This window comes from Hylobates moloch, unplaced genomic scaffold, assembly GCF_009828535.3.
Source record: "Hylobates moloch isolate HMO894 unplaced genomic scaffold, HMol_V3 SCAFFOLD_13, whole genome shotgun sequence".
NCBI classification, from domain to species: Eukaryota; Metazoa; Chordata; class Mammalia; order Primates; family Hylobatidae; genus Hylobates; species Hylobates moloch.
Genome location: NW_026652288.1, coordinates 89,265,403 through 89,291,708, shown reverse-complemented (window position 1 = coordinate 89,291,708; position 26,306 = coordinate 89,265,403). Strand labels below are relative to the sequence as shown.

The window sequence follows — 26,306 nt, the reverse complement described above, 5'->3', positions numbered from 1 at the left end:
CTTCAGTGTAAATTAGTTTACTCAAGAGTGGCTGCCTCTTAACTTTCAACAGCACCGCTGAAAAAATTAGGAACTACAACAAGTGCTAAGTGGGAGGAGAATTAGCATCAGCGGCATGAAGTCTAGGCATGAAGTCTACGTAACTTTCAAGTCGACCACTGGGGCTTAGCTTCCCTGGGGAGCTGTACCTTTTGCCCTCTAGATCCTCTTCTGGGTGGCATTCCTCAGGGAGCTCAGCACCTTAGGAACCCCAGCGTTATGCAAATGAACGCCTCTCTGCTCCCTGGCTGGAAAATCTCAGCAGCATCGGAGACATCTAAACCATTACACCAAGGTGGCTGAAGGAACCAGAGCAGGTTCTGAGTAATCACAGCCTAATCACATGTTAATTTCATTGGCAATCAGTGAGTTCTTTTCTTAAGAAAAATTAAATGCTTATTAAGTGAAACATGAAAACAGAAATGATTTTGCACATAGCAGAAGCCCAGATAGGTCAGAGTGACGGCCTGATTTCTAGCTTTCAAGTTTTAAAAAACTCAACAGAAAGTTAGGTGCTAGCCCTAAAATGTGTAGAACATGGTAGAAAATAGACTCTCGCCTCCATTCCAACATAAAAGGTGAAATAAGATGACTCAATCGGGGATAAAGGAAAAACTGCACAGTCTTCAAAATCAAACAGGCCTGAATTCTAACCTGGTTCTACCACTTGCAAACCACTTAGCTGGTCACCACTTCCTCATCAGAATACCTCCCTATAAGCAATGAAGGAAAAGTGGTCAAGGAAGTGCCTGGCACAGAGGAGGCATTCAGGAAATGACAGCCACTATTTCATCAAGTGTTAATAGCACTAACCTTTTTAAACAAATTAGATGCCATTTAAATAATCGTTTCATGCAATAGCATTACTTCCTCATTCAGAAAAATGGAAACAGTGATTTTTAATTAACATATTCCTAAAAGGAAAAATTTGATACATGTGCTTCTTTAATCCCTATCCTTGTAATAATCGCTTTTTTCCACTTCATAACACCTACCTTATTATTTCAGTGTTAACCTGGTGTGACAAAGTCCCAGTAGCCACGCCCCTCCTTCTTAAAGCAACAGTTACCTAACACTGCTTTTAAGGCGGTCATTCTCAAGTTTAAGCTGCATCAGAAACACCTGGATGTCCTGTTAAAACACAGATTACTGGGCCTCGCCCAGAGTTCCTAATTCAGCAGGTCTTAGGTGGGGCAACAAAAGTCCTAACAAGTTCTCAGGTGATTCTACTGGTCCGAACCACACTTGAACCAGTGCTTGAAGGAGATCAACCTGTCCCTTCTCCGCTCAGGTGAGAGGATGGAAGATGTCTGCACCCTCGGGTTCTAGGAGTGGGGCCCATAATGCAGGCCTGAATCAACCTGCCTCAGTGACTTGGAGTAGGACAGGGCACATGACGGAGTCTCACAGAGTCTCAGGCTCTCAGGACCTTTGCTGAGAACTCTGGGACAAGACTCGGCTAGATTTTAACCTGGAAAGATATAGTTGTGGGAGGCGCTGCAGCCATCTTGTGCCATTAGGGAGAGCCTGTCTGGGACTGGAACCAACCTAGAGGAAGCAGAGCCAAGGGGCCCATCCAGCTAAAAGGGTTTGAGTCCCGAATCACGGCAGGCCTGCAGCCCAGTGCCCCCAGACTTGTCAGCTTTCATGAGAAAATATTTCCCTTTTTGCTTAGACAGATTTGTCTTGGACTTCCTGCCACTTAAAACCCTGAAAACTGAGGTTGTTTTTATTTTGTTTGTTTTGGTTCGTCAAACACCAATTACCCCTACCCCTAATTGTATTCAATATTCTCGGCTGGGTGCGGTGGCTCAGGCCTGTAATCCCAGCACTTTGGGAGGCCAAGGCAGGCGGATCACAAGGTCGGGAAATCGAGACCATCCTGGCCAACATGGTGAAACCCCATCTCTACTAAAAGCAGTACAAAAATTAGCTGGGTGTGGTGGCACGTGCCTGTAATCCTAGCTACTCGGGAGGCTGAGGCAGGAGAATAGCTTGAACCAGGGAGTCGGGGGTTGCAGTAAGCTGAGATGGCGCCACTGCACTCCAGCCTGGCGACAGAGCGAGACTCCATCTCAAAAAAAAAAAAAAATTTTCAAGTCAAATATCTCAGTCAATTCACCAACCAGAAAAAGTAAAAAGAAATGACTTGGGAATTTAAACAACCTAGCTAAACGGAACACACACCTTCCCAGGTTAACCCATAAATTTAATGTAATGCCAGTCAAACCCCTAGAGAATGGCCAATTACAAAATCGGTACCTTTATATAATTTAGCAGCAATAATGTTTAATATACAATGGGGAAAATTTGTATTCATAAGTAACAATGAAAATGTAATTTGGAGATATAACTAAACTAGAAATGCCCGGCATATTTATGAAGAAAACCATACAGCTTTGCAAGAGTTAGAAAAGGGGTGAATAAATCAGAGGAGAAGCATATGTTTCTGGCTAGAAAAACTCAATATTGTAAAGTGATCAGGTGTTCCCAAACTCATCTACAGTACATGAAACTCTCATAAAAATCAATAAAAGAAAGCTGACAACCTCAATAAAAGTGGGAAACTGGCCAAAGGAAATAAAGAAGCTGTTAACACGAGAGGAAAAATAACTAGGCAATAAAGATACAAAAAATATAAAAAGCACTCAACCCAAAAGCACTGCTGGGGAAGGCTGGGGAAACAGGAGAGTCACCAGTGTGACCAGGATGTGGCCCCCTGCTGTGTTTGTGGAGGGTCATGTGATGGTAATCTGCATTAAAACCTTAAAAATATGTATTTTTCACTCACAAACTTCCCTTCCAGAAACTTACCCTTAACAAATAATCAAATGAAGGCCCAAGGCTGTTTATCTCAATATTATTTTTAGTACAAGAAGGAAAGAAGGAAGGGATGGAAGGAGGAAAATGCTGAACAAGCTTTTATTCCCTGGATAGGGATTACATTAGGCATATGCTGTACTTCTGTGAATTGAATTCATCCTTTAAGAAACTCATTATTTGGCCAGGCACAGTGGCTCACACCTGTAATCCTAACACTTAGAGAGGCAGAGGTGGGCAGACTGCCTGAGCTCAGGAGTTGGAAACCAGCCTGGGCAACATGGCGAAATTCCGTCTCTACTAAAAATACAAAAAATTAGCCGGGTATGATGGTGCACGCCTGTAATCCCAGTTACTCGAGAGGCTGAGGCATGAGAATCACTTGAATCTGGGAGGTGAAGGTTGCAGTGAGCCGAGATCATGCCACTGCACTCCAGCCTGGGGAACAGAGTGAGACTCTGTCTCAAAAAAAAAAACAAAAAACTCATTATTTAAAAATCATAGTGGTCATCTTCTGAATGTGGAAATATCTTCATTATTTGAAACTCTTTCTGTAGTAATGTGGTCTTTTATTTAAATGATACCTAATTAACCTAGAATTAGGTATATAAATTATGGTACATGTTTATAATAGAATATTGTTAATATATGTTCAACAATATAGATTTATATACATGTACACCTACATAACTCACAGCCTAATCATAGCCTCATGACATGCTAATCACATGTTAATTACATTAAAGGAAAAGCAAGTCACAAAATAGCAATGTATAGAATAGAATGTTATATTTAAACAACCTTGGATTTATATTCATTTTTATACATTTGTCTAAAAAGGTCTAGAGAATATAAACAAAACATTATTTTATCATTATTGCCAGGGAGTAGGATTGTAATTTTTAATTTTGTCTTTTCATATATCTATATTTTCTTAAGTTGCTAAAATTAATATATATCCTTCAATATAAATGTTAATTTTTTTACAAAGGAAAAAGAAAGCAACAACTCACAATATGAGTTTGGGTGCTAATATAGTAAGGTACAGGAAGTCATGTTTTTCCCTCCCTTTGATTCATGCAGTGTAACATAGTAGTACACTGCCAACCCCTCTATATGGAACTTTGTGGAAGCAGCAAAAATGCTATCAAAGTCTATTACCTCCTGGCATTCACTTAATTCTTCATTCAATCAGTTTATTTGCTCATCATTCACTATGGGCCAGGCACAGTGCTGGGGAAGCTACTTTGAAAACATTTGTTGTTCTGTAAAATCAAACTCAAAATGTATTTGGCAAATCAGGTTTCTGCTTTTCTGTCTTCATAATTAAATGTTTCATCTACTACTGCCTTTATATCCTGCATATCTTGCATGCGATTTCTAAGTGCATCTCATAGTGCTCCTTCGCTACCCTCATCCTCAATCCCTTGGGTTTGACCCATAGTGCCTTAAAGGGTGCCTGGCAGCATCCTATTTAAGGATGCACCTCAAAATCCAGCAGTGGCAGGAATATCTACAGATCGCTCTGAGGTACAGTAAGCCCTGAGGAAATGATGTGGCTGTGCTTTATCATTACTGACCATCTGTGAGAGAGTGGCTGCTGCCTCCAAGCTCCATCAGAAGAAAGGAAACCCTAAAGATCAGACCCGCCTTCCCTCGGCAGCCAAACCTTGGCAGCTTTACAACAGCCCCATCTTGTGGTTAATTCCTTCCGCAAGGACTCATCCTCTCCAAGGAAAAGTCCATTATGGAAAATCAATGAAGCGGTGAACTGATGGACATGTAATACGTGATAAATCCTGCTCATGCATTACTGAGTAACCTGTCTGTTACAGCTTTAAATATTTTAGGCAAACTAGTAATTTCTGAAAAGTAATACCAGATACTTTAAATGAGTACGGAAATTGGGAGAACTACATCTCATCCTTTTCTTATCCAGTTGGCATTGAAACAGTTTCAGTGATGAAATTCCTATTTTATATTAAAAAAAAAAGAAGACAGTCCCTCCCACCGTCTATCTCTAGCTCTATATCAATACGTACATGTTAGGTCTGGAAAGAACATTAATGAGTAGATCTGCCACTATATGATTATAGGAACAAATGCTGCTAGAGTAGATTTAGTTAAATACAACTGTTATTTACTCAGTAATTTCTATGTGTCTAGCACCATGCTAGACACCATGAGTTTTATAAAAGCCAAATGGCCTCTGCCCTGGGCAAGCTCCTAGTCAAATGGGAGACACAAATACCTACAGAAGTAATTTTATTGCAAGATCAACTCGATACCTCCAACAACAGAAGAACTAACAATGGAGCGTGGTGGCCCGAGCCTGTAATTCCAGCTACTCGGGAGGCTGAGGCAGGAGAATCGCTTGAATCCGGGAGGTGGAGGTTGCAGTGAGCCAAGATCGTGCCACTGCACTCCAGCCTGGGTGATGGAGTGAGACTCTGTCTCCAAAAAAAAAAAAAAAAAAAAAACAACTAACAATGCATTACAGTGGCTACAGGCACAGGCTCTGGAGGCAGACTGCCTGCACTGGAATTGTGGTTCTATCCATCACTAGCTATGAGACCTTGACAAGCTACTGCTTAGCCTTCTCTATCTCAGGTTCTTCGCCTGTAAAATGGGGATAATAATGGTATGTGCCTCATAAGGTTACTGTGAGGATTAAAGATGGCACAAATGGGAGTATTTTTCATACTGGTATAATTATTACTAGCATATGAGGTAAGCATGAGCTGATTATGACAAGGATCTAGGAAAGCAGTCCAGAGAAATGGAATCTGTGGCCAAGTTCTAAATAATGATGAGAATTTTAGTTGTGCAGTGATAGGAGAGAAGGCTCATTTCACAAATAGGGGTTAATCTGAGTCTGCAGGTTAAGTGAGAAGAGAGTTGTTGACAGCTGAGTAGGCTAAGAGTGCGGCTACAGTCCCAGGCATCCCAGCTGCAGGTACAGGGAGTATAGAAGTGACACTGGGAGACCAGGTGGCCTGGGATCTGACTGGAGGAGGTGCTGAATGCCAAGCTAAAGAGCCTGAATGTTATTCTACAGGCAATGACCGCCCAAGAAACAGGATATCACAATGGTTAAGAACAAGGATTCTGGGTTTGAATCTTGGCTCCATCTCTTAAGAGCTGTGTGGCCTTTGGCACGGTACCCAACCTCTCTGTGCTTCTATTTTCTCACCTGTAAAATCAGTTATAGTGAGGATTACATGAGTGTTGATAAGCAACATGCTTAGAACAGTGCCTGGCACATAGTGACATACATAAATGTTTGCTATTAAAAGGCAGAACAACGGCCTATGGCACCTCTTCCTGTCATCCTGAGACAACCCTTCAGGATATTATCAGTAGTTGGTATGCGTAAGGGTATGATCAAGGATGAGACCACTTTGCTACTACTCAAAAAACACTACCATGAAAACAAATGTTCTCTTTTAGACAAAAGCTCCCATGGTCCACGAAGAAATTTTACCTCAAAGGAACAGACAAAATCAAAGTTGGCCCTAAACATAGGCACACACATGACCAAGCAACATGATTCTGACATGACTTTATCAGATCACTGGGGCCTATACAAAGTGGCAAACTGTACCATTTCTAAGAAGATGGGATCTGGCCAGGCGCGGTGGCTCATGCCTGTAATCCCAGCACTTTGGGAGGCTGAGACAGGCGTATCACGAAGTCATGATCCACCCACCTCGGCCTCCCAATAAAACCCCAGGTTTATTATCTCCTTATTCTTAAATTCTCTGTGTGAAAATCTTCATTTTAGCTTTATATTTACAATATGCAAATAAATCTTTATGGGCTATGGTGAGATTCACAGTTAGATGAATCAAACATGAATCAAAATGATCAAAGTACATTGGAAAGTCTCAACTGCTACAGAAAGGAGATCGAGACCAGCCAGGCCAACATGGTGAATCCCCATCTCTACTAAAAATACAAAAATCAGCTGGGTGTGCTGGTGCATGCCTGTAATCCCAGCTACTCGGGAGGCTGAAGCAGGAGAATGGCTTGAACCTGGGAGGCGGAGGTTGCAGTGAGCCGAGATCGCACCATAGCACACCAGCCTGGCAACAGTGTGAGACTCTGTCTCAAAAAAAAAAAAAAAAACCCGAAGAAGATGGGATCTGTGCTAACTGTTGAATGATGGCAAAGGCTTGACTATGTCGTGGTGGGAGGGAAGGGCATGAGCTGAAGGTATAGTCCTGACTTCTCAGACAGCCTCTAAGGCAAAAACTTACTTCCAGATCCATCCTTCACTCTAGGTCCTTCAGGCTTGGCCTCAGAAATAATGTTTGCATTGGCATTATTCTCCATCTCAATCACAAAATCACTGTCTTCTTCAAACTCGGGGTGGCTAAAGATCCAATCCAGTGCTCTTTCCAGGTTATTATTCTAACAACAAAAAAGAAACACACATTTTTACAATGCACGCAGCCTCAGGCCTCACTATGTCCTGACCATTTAACTAGATGTCAAGCAGATAGGGAAGGAGGCCTGAATTAATTAGTCCTAAGTGCCACTGAGTAAGAAGCTCTGACTCCGCATGACACGCATGTTCAGTTGGCATGGCATTCTGCAAGTCTCCCAGCTGACATCTGTAATTGGATTCACTGGAAAACAGTTCTAAGCAGCAGATCAGCATTCCAAAGCTTCTATCAATGTTAGCTCAGCCTTTCTGCAGGAAGATGCTGATAATAATAGGTGTGGAATAACCAAGGGTATGGCATTTGTTTAAGTGCAGCTCTTTTTAAAGCCACTTTAATTGCACACACTACCTTCTCTACCAACTGTATTTTCTGCAGATAACTTTGAACAATAGAGGGATGCCGGTGTGGTACTATGTTAGAGCCTTCTCTCCTGGAATGTTGGTAATATGTTTGAATTCCAGTAAAGACAAGATTAATATCTTGATTAATGGCAATAACACTGATTAGTTAGGTATAATTGTTTAAACTGAACTCCATGTACTTCAAACTAATTGACCATAAAAATATTTCCATTTTTCTCAGCTTGTGATATCACTGGCAAGTTAAAGAATTTGCATAGATATAGAACCTCTAATGAAACAGTCAGGCAAATAAAATGAGCGGAGCACAAGAAAGTACTCCAAGTAAAACAAACTCTGGTTGAGATATTTTAATCATCTTAAAGAGAGACAGGTTGTCCTAGCCACATCCTCATGAGACAATCAAGAGCCACTGTGAGCTCAGCAACGGATCCTAGCAGGCACCCCATCAGGATAGGCAAGAAGTAATTGAGAGCAGATATCTACTCAAAAATGGATTATGGTGTGACCAGGAAGGATGGGTTTTGCTTTGTTTTTTAAGTACTTTCCCTCAATATTAAACAGATACCAGCACTGCAGAAGGGAACCGTCTACCCTGTAGTTTCAGGGTCCCTTGTTTCTTGGTATCAAGAAGTTCATGGCTACCAGAAGAACCTTCTCTTTCTGCAGAGAGAAACAGCAGCAGATAATTCCAAGGAGCCATTCGGTTTTCTATGAGGACTTTTTGTTTGTTTGTTTGTTTGTTTGTTTGTTTGTTTGTTTTGAGACGGAGCCTCGCTCTATCGCCCAGGCTGGAGTACAGTGGCGCGATCTCGGCTCACTGCAAGCTCCGCCTCCCGGGTTCACGCCATTCTCCTGCCTCAGCCTCTCCGAGTAGCTGGGACTAGTGCTGGGATTACAAGCGTCAGCCACCGCGCCCGGCCTCTATGAGGACTTTTAAGAGACATTTACCCAAGGTCTTGGTATCAGAAAAGCATTCTATCTCCTAAAGGACTTCTTACTGAACATGGAATTTCATGCATCCCTCTTTCCTCTAGGGCCACAAGCAGCCTCCAAGTCAAATTTATGACCCCCTGTTAACAAACATTCAAGATGATATCAAGTTTCTTTCAGTTTACTCATATTACCCCAGGTTTATTATCTCCTTATTCTTAAATTCTCTGTGTGAAAATCTTCATTTTAGCTTTATATTTACAATATGCAAATAAATCTTTATGGGCTATGGTGAGATTCACAGTTAGATGAATCAAACGTGAATCAAAATGATCAAAGTACATTGGAAAGTCTCAACTGCTACAGAAATAAATTCACACACACACACACACACACACACAGTCTCTCATGCTCACCGTTGCTCGTAGTGCCTGAATAGCCTGATTTCGCTGAAATCCCATGGAGGTGATGATAGCTACGATTTCCTCTGGAGGCTGGTTATCCAATCCAGAAGCACCAAAAACAGAGGCTCCAGCAGAAGCTGCCCCTCCATAACCAGGCATGGTCAGCGGTTCAGCAAAATCTGAGAAAAATAACCACACCCAAGTCTTTTCCTTTTTTTTTTTTTTTTTGTCCTTAAACAACACTAACAAGGCAAAACATGATTCTACAAAGTTATAATAATCAAGACAGTCTGGGCCAGGCATGGTGGCTCATGCCTGTAATCCCAGCACTTTGGGAGGCCAAGGTGAGTGGATCACCTGAGGTCAGGAGTTCGTGGCCAGCCTGGCCCACATGGCAAAATCCTGTCTCTACTAAAAATACAAAAATTAGCAGGGCGTGGTGGTGCACACCTGTAATCCAGCTACTTGGGAGGCTGAGGCACAAGAATCACTTGAACCCAGGAGGTGGAGGTTGCAGTGAGCTGAGATTGCACCACTGCACTCCAGCCTGGGCAACAGAGCAAGGCTCTGTCTCAAAAAAAAAAAAAGCCTGGTACTGGTATACAGGCAGACATATGGATCAATCAAATAGAATTGAGATTCCAGAAATAAAACCATATACCTGTGGTTAACTGATTTTCAACAAGACCATTCAGTGGGGAAAGGACATTATTTTCAACAAATGATGCTGGGACAACTGGATATCCACATACAAAAGAATAAAGTCAGACCCTCACCTCACATCATACACAAAATTAACACAAAATGGATCACTGACCTAAATATAGGAGCTAAAACTATGATAATCTTAGAAGAAAACATAGGAGTAAGTCTTTTTGCCATTGGATTAGGCAATGGTTTCTTATTTACAACACAAAAAGCTCAAGTGATAAAAGAAAAAAAAAGATAAATTGGACATCATCAAAATTAAAAATTTTTGTGCTTCAACGGATACCATCAAGAAAGTGAAAAAACACCAGAATGGGGGGAAAAATACAAATCATATATCTCACAGAAACTTGTATCTGGAATTTGAAAAGAAGTCTTAGAACTCAATAAAAGGATAACTTCATTAGAAATGGGCAAAGAATTTGAATAGGCATATCTCCAAATAAGATATACAAACAGTCAATAAACATGAAAAGATGCTCAACATCATTAGTCAATAGGAAAATGCAAACCAAAACCACAAGATACCACTTCATACCCACTGGGATGGGTATGATAAAAAAGATAATAATAAGGGTTAGTGACGATATGGAGAAATTGGAACTCACATTCATTACTGGTGGAAATGTAAAATGGTTCAGCCACTGTGTAAAACAGTTTGGTAGTTCCTCAAAAAGTTAAATATAGAGTTACCATATGACACGGCAATTCCACTCAAGAGAAGTAAAAATAAATGTCCATCCACACAAAAACTTGTACAAAAATGTTTATAGCAGCATTGTTCATAAAAGCCAAAAAATGTAAATAACCCAAATGTCCATGAACTGATAAAGATTGATAAAATATAATATATCCATAAAATAGACTATTATTATTGTTATTATTATTATTATTTTAGATGGAGTCTCACTCTGTTGCCCAGGCTGGAGGGCAGTGGCGTGATCTCGGCTCACTGCAACCTCCATCTCCTGGGCTCAAGCAATTCTCCTGCCTCAGTCTCCCAAGTAGCTGAGACTCCAGGTGCCCGCCACCATGCCCAGACAATTTTTGCATTTTTAATAGAGACAGGGTTTCACCATGTTGGCCAGGCTGGTCTCGAACTCTTGACCTCAAATGATCCTCCTGCCTTGGCCTCCCAAAGTGCTGGGATTACAGGCGTAAGCCACCAGACCCGACCCAATAGACTATTATTTTACCATAAAAACGAATGAAGTACTGACACATGCTACAACATACATGAATCTTGAAAGCATTATGCTAAGTGATAGAAACCAAACACAAACGACCTCATATTATATGACTCCATTTATATGAAATGTCCAAAACAGGCAAATCCCTTGATCCAGAAAACAGATTCGTGGTTGCCAGGGGCTGGGGTGAGTGGGAAAATGGGGAGTGACTGCTAATATGTATGAGATTTCTTTTGGAGGGTACAAAATGTTCTAAAATTTGATAGTGGTAATGGTTGCACAACTCTGAATTTATGAAAAACCATTGAAATGTACACTTTAAACAGATGAATATATACATTATAGCTTAATAAAGTAGATAAAAGAAAAAGCTAACTAAACATCCTCCATTTCTTCATGCCCATGTTTCCATTTCAAATTTTCATCATCGCTTAGTTAGAAGTATATCCCATATCTTTCTATTGGTCTTTTTGCCACTGACTTATACACTTTAAAGGGGTGAATTATATCTCAATAAAGCTGTTTGGGGTTTGGTTTTTTTGTTTGTTTGTTTGTTTGTTTGAGACAGAGTCTCGCTCTGTCACTCAGGCCGGAGTGCAGTGGTGTGATCTTGGCTCACTGCAGCCTCCGCCTCCTGCGTTCAAGCGATTCTCCTGCCTCAGCCTCCTGAGTAGCTGGAACTACAGGTATGCACCACCATGCCCAGCTAATTTTTGCATCTTTAGTAGAGACGGGGTTTCACTATGTTGGCCAGGATGGTCTTCATCTCTTGACCTCATGATCCACCCACCTCGGCCTCCCAAAGTGCTGGGATTATAGGCATGAGCCACCACACCCGGCCTAAAGCTGCTGTTTTTAAAAAAAGAAGAAGAAAAAAGACAAAGACTGGCTTTCTCCTCTGCTGCAGTAGATTAGGAACTATAAAGTCATTTTCTAGGGATACATCCATAGGGGCCTTGGAAGGACCAGGACTCAGCATCACTGAGGGTCACATCAGACTCCAAAGCCATTCCATTTTCTCGCCACCTACCTGGCTCTTCCATGTGAACAATGATCCAGTTGAAGGCCACCTCGGCACCCATATTTCCAGTGAAGTACACAGCCTTGCGACATGCTTCCAGCGGGAAACCCATCTCGGCCAGCTGCATCACTGATGACTCATCGATGTCTGATGCTACAGAGCACAACAAGATATTCTAGTGTGAAAGAGGAAACTGTCGCTTCTGTCTTAGCTGCTCTTCACTCTCTTATCCACATGCTACCCAAAGAAAGTGCTATTTTGTTGGGTGTAGATAATGGTTTTACTTTGTTTAGTTTTAAGCCACACAAATATGAAAGCTATTTGGGCTAAGCTTATATCTTTGACCCAAATAGGAACCAAGTTAATTACCCGGACAATCCAAGCAATGAAAAACGATTCTCTAATTTCATATGGGGAGATTTAGTGTATTCCCAGAACGATTTCAGAGCATTCTCAAGACCTCTACAGCAGCCTCTCCTATGACTGAAACTTGAACAGAAAGCACTAACTACAGCCGTAAAAGCCTGTTCCTTAAACCTCATGGAAAGTTACTGCAGGCCTATAAATACATCTGGCAATCATAGGAAGCAAGCAGCTCTGGGAAATGGAGAGTGCAAATGTTAAGTATAGAAGGAAAAAGTTCCTTTTTTAATTGTACAAGTTTAAAACATTAAGAGATGGCTTTACAAAGTAACTTGGGCTCAGATACAGAGGCTTTTGTTTTCTTGTGTTAATAACACATAGATATTGATAGAGATGTGTGTGTAAATCTATATGTATGTACGGATACATACACATACACACTGTTCTCAAATTATACCAAAAGAGGAGAAAAAACTGGAAAACAAAATATAATCCCTTGGGTTTTCCATGTCGTGAGGACCCTACTAAAACTTCTGTCAATTTTCTGTCAAACAGTAGAAGAACTGAGAAGAGAGATAGCTGTTCTACAAAAATTTTGTATTGAAAATGCATTTACCAGGCAGGCGCAGTGGCTCATGCCTGTAATCCCAGCACTTTGGGAGGCCGAGGCAGGTGGATCACAAGGTCAAGAGATGGAGACCATCATGGCCAACTTGGTGAAACCCTGTCTCTACTAAAAATACAAAAATTAGCTGGGCATGGTGGCATGCACCTGTAGTCCCAGCTACCCGGGAGGCTGAGGCAGGAGAATCGCTTGAACCCCAGAGGCAGAGGTTGCAGTGGGCTGAGATCATGCCACTGCACTCCAACCTGGTGACAGAGTGAGACTCCATCTCAAAAAAAAAAAAAAAAAAATGCATTTACTAAAGTGCTCTCTTACAAGGAAGATACACAGAACATCCTATCCAGGTCAAATGTTCAGAAAACGATGATGTTGGACAACAGTGATTCCCAAATTGTGTTCTACAGGATCCTAGTGTTCTAACAGATGTAACCACTGAATCAAAAACGGAGTTTCTGTGGTAAAATAAGTTTTTAAACCTACATAGTCTACCCTCTCCTTAGAAATTCATGATGTGCATTAGCACAGTGAAGACTCAAAAGTTATGTAATAAAGAATCCTACAGTAAAGAAACTATGAAACTCTGTAGAGCACCTTTCAACATCTTTTAAGACTTTAATCTTAAAAGATATAAGATATAGATATAATCTCAAACATACATGTTTATAATATTAGACTAGAAATACATAATTCTGGCCAGGTGTGGTGGCTCACGCCTGTAATCCCAACACTTTGGGAGGCCAAGGCAGGCAGATGACGAGGTCAGGAGTTCGAGACCAGCCTAGCCAACATGGTGAAACCTTGTCTCTACTAAAAATACAAAAAATTAGCTAGGCATGGTGGCGCACACCTGTAGTCCCAGCTACTCGGGAGGCTGAGACAGAAGAATTGCTTGAACCCAGGAGGCAGAGGTTGCAGTGAGCACTGTACTCCAGCCTGGGTGACAGAGTGAGACTCCGTCTCAAAAAAAAAAGAAATATATAATTCCATTTTTGTGAAAAATAAAGTGAGCCAGGCACAATAAAGAATAGAAGGATATACCCCAAATGTCAACAGTGGTTATACATGGGTGATGGAACCATGGATGATTCTTCTGGCTACTCCATAGTCTCTAAACGACTTTTTACTTTTGTAATGAGAAAATAAAGTTATTCTTTTTAAAATTTTAAGGGCCGGGCACAGTGGCTCATGCCTGTAATCCCAGCACTTTAGGAGGCCGAGGCAGGCAGATCGCGAGGTCAGGAGATCGAGAAGCTTCCTGGCAAACACGGTAAAACCCCATCTGCACTAAAAATACAAAAAATGAGCCAGTCGTGGCAGTGGGTGCCTGTAGTCCCAGCTACTCGGGAGGCTGAGGCAGGAGAATGGCGTGAACCCGGGAGGCGGAGCTTGCAGTGAGCCGAGATTGCGCCACTGCACTCCAGCCTGGGCGACAGAGCAAGACTCCAACTCAAAAAAAAAAAAAATTTTTAACAAAGGTAGGATGCAAATGTCAGTTCATGACAGATAGCTTTATTTTCTCCTGATTGTTGGTAAGACAGCATGCTTAGATCCAGGAGGAAATAAATGGCCAAACCAGCAACACTAAAAAATGGCTGCATGCTCTCACCATCAGAGGCAGGCTCCTCTGGCACAGTGAATTCCAAATGCCCATCAATTCCCATGGAGTGAGATCCTGCAGGCCAGCTCTCCACAGCATCAGGCACAATCAGCAAACCTCTCACATGCCAGGATAGTCTAGTGGCATGAGAAGCAAGGTAACTCCTAGCCCTAGTTCTGGTCCCAGGTCTTGGGTCTCCAAAACTTCCTAGATCTAGGAAGTTTGATCCTCTATAAAAGGTCACCTGCCTTGCCCTTCCTACCATGATATGGGACCTTTTTTATAAAAAGTAGAGTTGTAGACCTGTCCCAGTGAGATCTGGGACCTTGTTTTATAAAAAGTAGAGCTGTAGACCGTTGAAAGAATTTATGGAACAATAAATGCTAAATGATCCATGGTAAGCATTCAAAAACTTTAGCAGTGACTATTACAATTAGATTATTCACAGTGGGAATAGTATGTCCCAGGCTACCCATTGTCCTACCAGGTCTCATGTGAAGATCATGGCAGGCTGACCCTTGCTGACTCTAATTACTCCTCTAACAATCAGCAAAACATAATTGTCTCAAGAAAGGAAACATGGAGGTCTAAGCTACATGATCAATCATTCTCAATGTGTAAGATTCAAACTCCTAAATTAATATTAGTTACTGTCTTGAAAGACTTTACAGACCAAAAGATTTAGAGTATCTAGTGTTAAATGCTTTCTCTTTCTCCCAGTTAATATCTAAATATTGTCTATCATTTATTTTTTACGTTCTTTCTAGAAAACCAAGAGTATCAACTCCCACAAGATTAGGAACTAAAAGGCTATAAAATTAACAAAGAATCCAATCAAACTAATATCCTTGAGAGCATTAATTAACACTATCATGTCCTGTCAACTGTGTGTCTTCATTATGTGTCTGATAGCAGGAGAGGAAAAAGTGACTGACCACTGTGCCACCATTGCACAAAGACGTCTACTCAGTGGCCAGAGAGGGAAGAAAGGGCATGGCTAGCCCCATTCACACATGAGGAAACTGGGGCTCAGAGAAGGTAAGTAAATTACTCCAGTTCACACAGTCATAAATGGCAGGCCAAGATTCTGACCCAGGGCTAGTTAGCTTCATGCTAATGGTCACTCTACTGAGCCCCACGGGCCACCTGATCAGCGTGTCACTGACTAGCAGACACAGAGTTGTTCCCACCTGGGAAAAGCTGCACACACACTTTTCCCAGATGGGAAGAGTGTGTAAAGAGAACAATGCCTCTTTACTGAACTCTCACAGACAAATTCATCAGATTAATAACAATAGTAGGACATTGAGAAACATTTTTAAAGATACATACGGTCTATCAATTGGTTCATCAGGCGATCTGGAAATTAAGGGAGAGGACAGAAAATGAGACCAAACCATGTTGAGGAGCTTTAGAAAAAGAAAACCCATTGATCCAGGGCATTCCCAATGCCCTCCCCACTCCTGGGGACCACACACTGTTGTCAGTCCCTCAACCACACACAGACCACCCCAGCCTCAGTAATAAGAGAAAGTAATAGCTTTCAGGCATTTAGGTTGGTTAAAACATGATGCTTTGATTAATATCCAAACAAACCACTATTTCCCTATTATCTCTCTATTATTTCTTCTTTAAAAAAAATTTTTTTTTGGAGACAGGGTCTCACTCTGTCACCCAGACCCAGAAGGTGGTACAGCAATCATGGTTCACTGCAGCCTCGACCTCCTAGGCTCAGGTGATCCTCCTGGCTCAGCCTCCTGAGTAGCTGGAACTGCAGGCACATGTCACCAGTCACCACACCTGGCAAACTTTTAAATTTTTTATTTTTTGTAGAGACAGTGTCTCACTATGCTGACCAGGCTGGTTTCAAATTCCTGGGCTCAAGTGATCCTCCCACCTCAGCCTCCCAAAATGCTGGGATTACAGGCATGCACCACCACGCCCGGCCTCTCTCTGTATTTCTTTTCTTTTTTTTTTTTTTTGAGACAGAGTCTCGCTCTGCCTCCAGGCTGGAATGCAGTGGCACAATCTCGGCTTACTGCAACCTCCGACTCCCTGGTTCAAGCGATTCTCCTGCCTCAGCCTCCCGAGTAGCTGGGATTACAGGCACGTGAAGCCACGCCCAGTTAATTTTTGTATTTTTAGTAGAGACGAGATTTCACCATGTTGGCCAGGATGGTCTCAATCTCCTGACTTCGTGATCTGCCCGCCTTGGCCTCCCCAAGTGCTGGGATTACAGGCGTGAGCCACTGCGCCTGGCCCTCTCTCTGTATTTCTAAGAGCTCTGTATAACTACAAACCAAAGATTCTATTATGAACATCAAAGGGAGCTGGAGCAGTACTAATAAACCATCTTGTATTTATCTGATTCCCATGCTGATCCTTCTTTAACCCCTTTAATGAACCATCTGTACTATGTGACCTAGAATGTCCCTTCTCTACTCTTTCTCTATAATTTAGCATTTGACCCAGCATTAGAGAACAGCATAATACAGATGCCTATCTGAATCCTATCTTGCTCCTTCTAGACTCATCTTACCCTTCCTTTATACCTGACCATGGTCACCTTCACTGTTTAACTGAAGGAAAACCTTTAGTAGAGGGTCCCAGAGTGCTCTGTCATTATGAGTTAATTTACTCATTAGGAAGATGAACAGTAAACAGGTGAGCAAACAAAGCCAGAATGAAACTGATTTCATCAGGATAACTGAGCTAATAATTAAACCAAGATTTTTCTGACACCGTTTTTGAATCCACAAAGGTGAGACAACTATTTTTGGCATATCCTTTTCCATTAAAAAGTTATGAGGCTGGGCATGGTGGCTCATGCCTGTAATCTCAACACTTTGGGAGGCCAAGGCGGGCAGATCACAAGGTCAGGAGATTGAGACCATCCTCGCTCACAAGGTGAAACCCCATCGCTACTAATAATACAAAAAAAAAAAAAATTAAGCGGGCATGGTGGTACACACCTGTAGTCCCAGCAACTCGGGAGGCTGAGGCAGAAGAATTGCTTGAACCCAGGAAGTGGAGGTTGCAGTGAGCTGAGATCGTGCCACTGCACTCTAGTCTGGGCAACAGAGCAAGGCTCCACCTCAAAAAAAAAAAAGTTATGTATTCTGAACAATGACCAGTGACGGGGTCACAGAGTCAAAGAGAAACTCAAACCTCTTCCTTTCTATGAAGCAGTAACAAAGCTGGGGAGGTGAGATGCCGTCACAGTTTTTAAAACCAACCCGCGCTGTTCAATTTCCCCTTTAGGTTGTCCAAAGGTACTCCCAAGAATGACACAGCTTCCCTAGACTAAGAGCCTACAGAAAAAAACTGTCCATTTCAACCACACATGATGGGTCTGTGCCTCTTACAATGTCTATATTATGTTTACCGTTGCAGCCATGCCTCCCTTCTGTGTGTCAGTGGTGGGTTACATCACAGCAAGGCAGCTAGACCCCCAATGGGTGGCGGTGGTAGCAGCAACACAGTGGTGGAAGAAAGAGACTGTTCCTATAGAACAGGGTGGGAAGGTAGAGCATATTCTCCTGGCAGGAGATGGTACCTTTTGAGTCATCAGGAATGACTATGGGGGGGCTGATGTCTGGAAGTTCTTCCTCTCCTGGCTGTAACCCCCTGGCTCGGAGATGGTTGATATCAAGTAGGTCTGGCATATCAATAGAAACATCTGCAAAATGAGAGAGATTATATCCACTGGACTCTCCATAATCACCTTATTATAATGCCAGCACTATAACTCTACATGCATGCGTCTAGACAGAGCTAAGGGATGTTTTTCAGTTCTCTAGAATGTCGCTCGACCAGCAGGTTCATGAAGACTAATCAGATATTAGTGGAGAACCCAGGGAGAAAATACAGTGCGTGGCAGGATTTCACACCAAACAAGAGCAAATCAGTCAAGCCTGAGGTCACAAACTGGCAGCCCATAGACCATGTGTGGCCCAGACACAATCTGTTTGATATTTTAAAAGTGTGGACAAGGCCGGGCGCGGTGGCTCACGCTTGTAATCCCAGCACTTTGGGAGGCCGAGGCGGGCGGATCACGAGGTCAGATCGATACCACGGTGAAACCCCGTCTCTACTAAAAATACAAAAAAATTAGCCGGGCGTGGTGGCGGGTGTCTGTAGTCCCAGCTACTCGGAGAGGCTGAGGCAGGAGAATGGCGTGAACCCGGGAGGTGGAGCTTGCAGTGAGCCAAGATCGCGCTACTGTACTCCAGCCTGGGTGACAGAGCGAGACTCCGCCTCAAAAAAAAAAAAAAAAAAAAAGCGTGGACAACAAATTCCAATGTTTAAATCAGAAGATTTAAGGTAAAATCCAGATTTCCAGCTTATTTTGAAAAGCATAAAGCTGTAGCATATTCTCATATGGTAACAACCATCTGGAGCTGATCTCCAGTTTCTACCCTAGACAATGGTGCAATGTTAGTCTGACACAGACCCCACTGCTCCTTGTTGCTCCCTGAGCATCATATTTGTGCAACTCTGAGTCTCATGGCAGTTTTTCTAGTTCATCTCTTTATTTAAAGTGGGAGCACCCAAGCGAGGCCAAGATAGCTAGCTACAAGCTTCCTAAACTCAGCCCAGTTCTTTCATTTAGATTATTACCCTGTCCTTTTTAGGCATTTGAGTTTGCCAACCCCATTTGATGATGCAACCCATTCTCAGATCATAATGGGTACTGTGGATATTGTAACTAATGTATTGAATAAATAATGAAGTTTTAAAAAAAATTTATTGAATCTCAAGTGTATTATCTTTACAGCACTTTTTTTAACTTCTTGGCTCTGTTACTGTGTTGACTTATTCAAACACAAAATCTGTCAGACTAATACCCTGTCAAGATTTAGTGCTGCACATATTCAGATGATAATAATGAAAAATGGGTTCAAATGTTGGTACAGGATACACCTTTTGGGCTAGCAAACAACCTGAAAATACTATCCCCAAAATCAGTTATGAAACCAGGTTCATAAATCCTACTTTAAAACAACCCAAAGAACAAAGCTTAGTGTAAAAAAGCAAATTTAAATTTCAGGGGACAGCAAAACCAAACATAAAAACTGACCAACAAAATCAATGCAACCGCTCCTTATGAGAAAAATTCAGGTTCATTGAAGAAAATTTTGAGATTCCTTAAAATTCAGTAAGTCGATGAAATATTATTCAAATTTTGTATTCCTTTACAGAAATTCCAAGGACAAAGAAAATAAGCAAACTATTTCCAAGGCAATTCAAAGCCTTCAGAGCAAGAAAGTTTTTTCTCTCAGGTACTTTTCAGGTCCACGGAAGAAAAGCTGAGTGGTCAGCATCCTGCCCTCTGCCTTCCCCTGCTCACAAAACTATTCTGCCAGGAAAAGGGAGGATCTCCTGCAGGATCAGTAACAGCCCAGCACAATTTCACGTGGCAAAAAAGTGCTGTGTAACTGTTAGTGCTGGAGGTCTCTAGGAAATCACTCCAGCAGATTCTACATCCTTTTTTCCTATCTCCTTCAGGCGAGTGCTTAGTTAACCAGCGTAAGATTGAGTTGGGTTTTTTCTTAAGTGCTTAAAAACATAAAAACTTTAAAAGACTGGCAAAGAGTCCAAGGTACTTGCTTGAGAAACCGTACATTCTTCTACACCACTGAGGACAATTTAGTAATGCCCTTTGTATTAGATTATAATGCTGGAGAAAGGCTTTTATGTATTGTCTGGAAAATTAACCTCTAACAATGGTCAGGAACTTTAAAAATTAGCATAAAGAAAGCTTCATGAAGCCAAAATCACATCCCTTTGTTTTACTGTCTAATGCAACTGGCTTTTTCTACTTTATTAAGTGAATGTCATCAGCCACACCTGCCTGCTCAGAGGCAGAGGAGAGATGCTAAGAGGAGACTGCATCTTCAACCACTGCCTGCTCAAAGTGTGGTCTGTGGACCAGCAGCACCAACAGCATCAGTAGGACCAACAGCATCAGCATCACGTGGGAGCTTGTTAGAAACACAGAATCGCAGGCCCACTCCAGACCTGCCCAATCTGCATCTGCATTTTAATCAAGATCCCAGGTAATTCATATGCACATTAAAGTTTGGAAAGCACTGTTTATTTGACAATGTGAGGATTCTGTTTACACTCTTAGAATTTGGTCATTCCAGAAACCATAACTGGAGGGGTGGGTAAGCAGGTGGCAATTTTTATTGTCAGTTCTTATCATATACTCTGATTCAAAACAGAAAGGTGAGAATGATGGAAGAATGAAGTGGAACTGTTTGTGGCAGCCAACTACATGGGCTCTTTCACATGCCATGTTGTTTAAATGGCTCATTTGATGTTTTAAGCGAAAGCATGCAAAAGATACCTACCAAATTTTTTGGGAACCCAGTCAAGACCAAAAGTGAACTTCTTTATCTGCACTACCAAGTATTCAGGGAATGAAGCAAAGCGAGATGTTCTGGGAAACACAAGGGGATATATCAATGAAACAAGGCAATAAGAATTATGAATACAGTTCAAAAAGCATATCAACTTTGTCTGAGGCACACCTGGCCATTCCAATGGCTGAACTGAAGAGGAGGAACATGCAAACACAGACATGTAAGTGGACACACATTCGCTCTCCCCTGCTCATTTGTCCTGGCCTCTTCACAAGAAGAAAATGTTTAATGTAGAATGTTATCGTTTAAGAATGCTTGTGGGTGGGCACGGTGGCTCACGCCTGTAATCTCAGCACTTTGGGAGGCCAAGCTGGGCAGATCACCTGAGGTCAGGAGTTCAAGACCAGCCTGGCCAACATGGTGAAATCCCATCTCTACTAAAAATACAAAATTTAGCCAGGCGTGGTGGGGCACGCCTGTAATCCCCACTCAGGAGGCTAAGGCAGGAGAGTCACTTGAACCCCGGAGGCGAAGGATGCAGTGAACTGAGATCATGCCACTGGACTCCAGCCTGGGCAACAGAGTGAGACTCCATCTCAAAAAAAAAAAAAAAAAAGAATGCTTTTGGGCCTGTTTCAAAATTGTTACTTTTACTTTGCTGTGGTGTTTTATATTTCTGAAAAGTGCTTTTCAACCATTTGTTTTTTCTGAAATCCTTGTTAGAATTTAGTATACATATTTTTAACTGTTTACAGCATGCATGCATGGTGTATACGTATGTAGGGTTTGAAAAGGCTCCCCAGGTGATCCTGAAACACCTCCACCTCCACTTCCACTTCCACACAGAGTCACTGTCTCATAGCACAGAGTTGGCAGATGAAGGGCTTACTGAAACTTTGGTTGAGGTTGACTATTGGAAATGCCAGGGCCTCATTAAAATACTGCAGTACTTAATCCATGGCCACATGGATCCTAGGGCTAGACATATTATGGGATAAGTATCCAAAGCATCTGAATCTGGGCCTTGAAGTTTAAAATTAATACACATTACCAGTATCTTGAATCCTCTTCAAACTTTCAGAAAGGCTCAATTTCCTGGGCATAGATTTGGAAATTTTATACACAGACTGTTCAACCTGTACACCAAATTCATACCCTAGTTCCAGCTCATTCACTCCACATTTATCATCTTGTTTTTAACAACCATTTCTATTTGTAGTCAATGTGGGTGTGGTAGGTATATGTAAAAAAGAAAATGAGCTGTTTGTAGGTATTACAGATACCTTTTAAAATAAAAAATTCTAGAATATCCTCCCCTATTCCACTTTTCAAATCTAAGTCATTGCCTTCTATTTGTAATGCATCTTCCCAGAATTTAGAAAACAAATGCAAATGTATTGCTGCCCCCTAGTGTCAGAGAAAAGGCACAGCACAGGGACAGAACACGAGGCAAAAAACAAACGATGGGGACGTGGGTCTTGAAAATGCCACTTCATTCACTCCAAATCTGGGCAAACCACTGACCCTCCCTTATCAATCTACAAAATGGACTTACTAATCATGTCTACCTGCCAGGCCGTGCAATGTTCATGAAATGATGTGAAACCGCTTGGCACACTAGAAAGTATTGTATATACCTAAGGAATTAGCATGATTATTTTGTCATGAAAGAGGTAAAAGCTATAAAGCCTTGGATGCTGAAATGAAGTGTCACTTATCTGTATTTTACCCCCAGGCAAGTTATTTAAATTCCCTGTATCTCAAATTCCCCATTACAAAGTTGGTAGAAGAGTAAAGGCAATTCAGAAAACAGGAGCTTTATCATCCCAAGCAACTAATCTACTATTAGCCAGGCTCACTCTCCAGAAATTATATATTATCTCTAATTAGGTTTTTCTATCTTCTGAGAAGCAGTAATAAACATTATTCTTATTTAAATGTCACCAAGTCCTCAACTGCACCAAAAAACAACAAACTCCGTCTGGTATTTTATATATATATATATATATACACACACACACACACATATATATACACACACACATATATATATATATGTGTGTATATATTTTTTTTTTGAGACAGAGTTTTGCTCTTGTTGCGCAGGCTGGAGTGCAACGGCGTGATCTCGGGTCACTGCAACCTCTGCCTCCTGGATTCAAGTGATTCTCCTGCCTCAGCCTCCTGAGTAGCTGGGATTACAGGCGCCTGCCACCATGCCCAGCTAATTTTTGTATTTTTAGTAGAGATGGAGTTTCACCATATTGGCCAGGCTGGTCTCAAACTCCTAACCTCAGGTGATACACCCACCTCGGCCTCCCAAAGTGCTGGGATTACAGATGTGAGCCACCGCACCCAGCCATGATATTTTAATGTAAAAATGTTCTTTTTCTTACCTCCTCTTCCTACCACATTAGCTTAAAATCTGGAAAATACATAACAGTGAAATCAACCAAAAGACATTGGTAAACCAATAAGTTCCAAAATATGACTCAGGATCCCTGAGACTCTTGAAGCTGCTCTGTGGTCAGTATCTAAGCGGGGTGTCAGCTGTAATACCATAATAGGGGTAGTGGAATAACTCAAGGTTGGGGCAGGGATAATTTAACACATCACTGTGTTATGGGTAGCTGCCAACCTAAAAGTACCAGAAAGTGATTTAGATGGTGTTCACATGGTATTTGCCCTATTGGGTAAAACATTCTTTATTCATCTTTGTAACCTCTATAGGGTCTCAAGTTGAATCGCTCACATGTAGTAGCTGTTCAATATATATCTGTTCAAATCAATCTCAAAAGTTATGCTTTGCATTCATTTATTGCAGTTTGGGGACATCAAGTTAGTTAAATCTAGCAAAGTTATAAATCACGCTCAGCTTATTCTTTTATTTCTAAAATTAATTTCTGGAATTAAAATATTTCTTGGAAAATGATATGTTTTTAATAAAGATCATTAGAATGTAAATCATTCAAAGAGATCTAGAGAGACAGCAAATTTCTTCAAAGAGCAGTTATGGGAATTAAATGATTTAGGACATATAAAGTGTTTAGAATATGTCCCAACAACAATATTGTGTTGTTGTTAACAACTTGTTAACATTATTTAAAATATATTGATTATTTGCTAAATCACAATTAAGGCAAAAATACGATAAAGATTTTATTGAGAAAGAAACATAAATTGTATCTCTTCCTGACATTAAGACATTAAGATGTCTACAGTATTGAAAACCTAACAACTAAAAAAAACCATAATCTTCCCGTCTACTTGTTGAAAATATGATCATCAATCCACCACACTCAAATTATATCACCAAAGACAAAAAAAGGAAGATAAAGATAACAGAAATAACAATTCCATCCTATATTTGCCTTGTGTGAAGCACTTTATGCGGCTTATCTCACTTAATCCTTACCCCAACCCTGTAAAGAAAGTACCATTATTATCCCCAGTTTACAGACAGGGAAGCCGGGCTTATGGCAGTGAGATCACTTGGCCAAGGTCGTCACATACCTATAAGTTCTAGATTGGGCATTCAAACACTGGGCATCTACCTAGACTCTGTGCTCTGCAACCCCACACTATGCTTTTCTCTTTATAAATGATAATGGGTAAGTAAAAGTCTCTCCCTCTCAGCTCTTCATCTGTGAGCTATCTGAGGGCAGGAATTAGGTCTTGTACAACCCGTTGCCTAGGATATGCTAAGTGAGCAATAATATTTGCTGGGTGAATAAACTTTCCAAGCACTAATATTCTTCCCAGACACGGTCTGTTCATGATCGTTTAAGAGAAGGGTCTTTATGTCTGGCCCATACTGATGCAAGATCCGCCAAGATCTTTAGGACATTTTTTGCCTCTTCCTGGTCTTCTGGCTCTGGGTGTAACAAAAGAAAAACCCAAGGCCCCAAATTAACAAAACGTAGACTGAATCACAGCCTACATTGCTGGAAATAAAAATAACATCTCTTAGAAATCCACTCAACTGGTTTTCTCAAAACTAATATTTTAAACATGATAAAGCATAATAAAGAAAAAGCAAGGCTCTACAAAAATGTAAGGATAAGCAAGTATGACAAGGAATACGGGGGTGCTTGATAACAGGCGTTTAGAGTTTGAACTCGATCAGACTGGAATGAATCCCATGCCTGCCACTTACTGGCCAATTACTTCTTTTATTTCTTCCTTCATAAAATGAGAAAATAATGGAACCTATCTCAGACTACTAAGAGGATGAAATATGATAATTGATGGGAAGTGCTTGACACATGACCTGGCAATAACAAATGTGCAATAAATGACAGTCGCTTTATTACCTTTAACATCGTCTTTTTCTTTCCCACAAGGACCAGTTTTCAATTAATAACAACTGGATACGCCCAGTACTAATTCTTCACATGTATATAAAAGGCACATGCAAGAGCATGTGTGTATGCAGACAAAAAGAAAAAGGTAAAAGGTCCTTGTAAGAACTATAGGAAGCAGAAACCCCTCCTCGAGGATTCTAGATAGATATGCTAGCACTGCCTACAACTGAATATTTTGTAGCATCTGAGGAGAAATTCAGGAGAGCATCATTTCTCCATTACAGATGGAATCACTGGGCGGTGACTTTGCCCCAGGACAGAAGCTAAGGTGGAAGGTGGACACAGGAGAAGAATCCAGGTCTCCTGACCACTAGCCCTGGGCTCAGGGAATCTGCCTCTCTGTGGAAAGCTAATGCTTCTCAGTCCCCGTTTTAAAGACGGGCCATTTCCAGGTGTTGAAAAGGCTGCTTCCTGGCAGGACACTTCTAGGGAGAGGCAGGAGCAGACAGTGTGTCACACCCTGCACTTCTAAGACACCAGGCCCCTTTTCTGAAGAGCAGAAAGGGGTGGCCGAGGGCCAGGCAAGTGAACAATACCCCAGCTGGCAGCTCACACCTGATCCTGGGGCTTTCGAAGCTTCCAAGCCCCACAATCACCTTCCACCTCCAAAATGGACTCAGAACAAAAGCACAAAGAGAAAAGGATAAATGTTTGAGGAATCAGTCTTAAACCTACTGTCAATGATTTTAAAAAAATTGCTTCCATCACTAATAGAGCGTGTAGAGGTCTCACTGCCCAAAGATATCTCTGAGTTGTAATAAAGTGTCTCTCACACTGAACTTGAGAACTCAACAACTGTTATCTGCAAGGACACAAACAGGCACATGCACATGTGCACACATACACAACATACACACACACAACCACCCACACCTACAACTGAGCAGTCCTAGGATAAAAACTCACCTAGTGATGGGCAACTGATACCTGAATGAACTACTATTAATCTCCCTTGGATAGGGAGCTTTTTAATAATAATTTTAACAAATATAGCTTGTTTTTCCTTTTTGAAATAAATTGTTTTTGCTTTACCTGTTTTTAACATATGAACTCTATAATCGGAAACA

The 26,306-nt window shown here is 41.4% G+C and overlaps 1 protein-coding gene across 1 annotated transcript in view; it reads right to left on the bottom strand.

Annotated features, from left to right (window-relative positions):
- The window catches only part of USP13 (ubiquitin specific peptidase 13), a 137,874-nt gene that overhangs the window by 14,894 nt on the left and 96,674 nt on the right, over positions 1–26,306 (bottom strand). Inside the window, exons 13-18 of the mRNA XM_058426198.1 lie at positions 20,864–21,064; positions 18,064–18,186; positions 15,840–15,866; positions 11,932–12,075; positions 9,016–9,182; positions 7,119–7,272 (exon numbers count right to left, since the gene is read on the bottom strand). Of these exons, the coding sequence (XP_058282181.1) occupies positions 7,119–7,272; positions 9,016–9,182; positions 11,932–12,075; positions 15,840–15,866; positions 18,064–18,186; positions 20,864–21,064 (816 nt within the window). The remainder of the gene's footprint in view (positions 1–7,118; positions 7,273–9,015; positions 9,183–11,931; positions 12,076–15,839; positions 15,867–18,063; positions 18,187–20,863; positions 21,065–26,306) is intronic.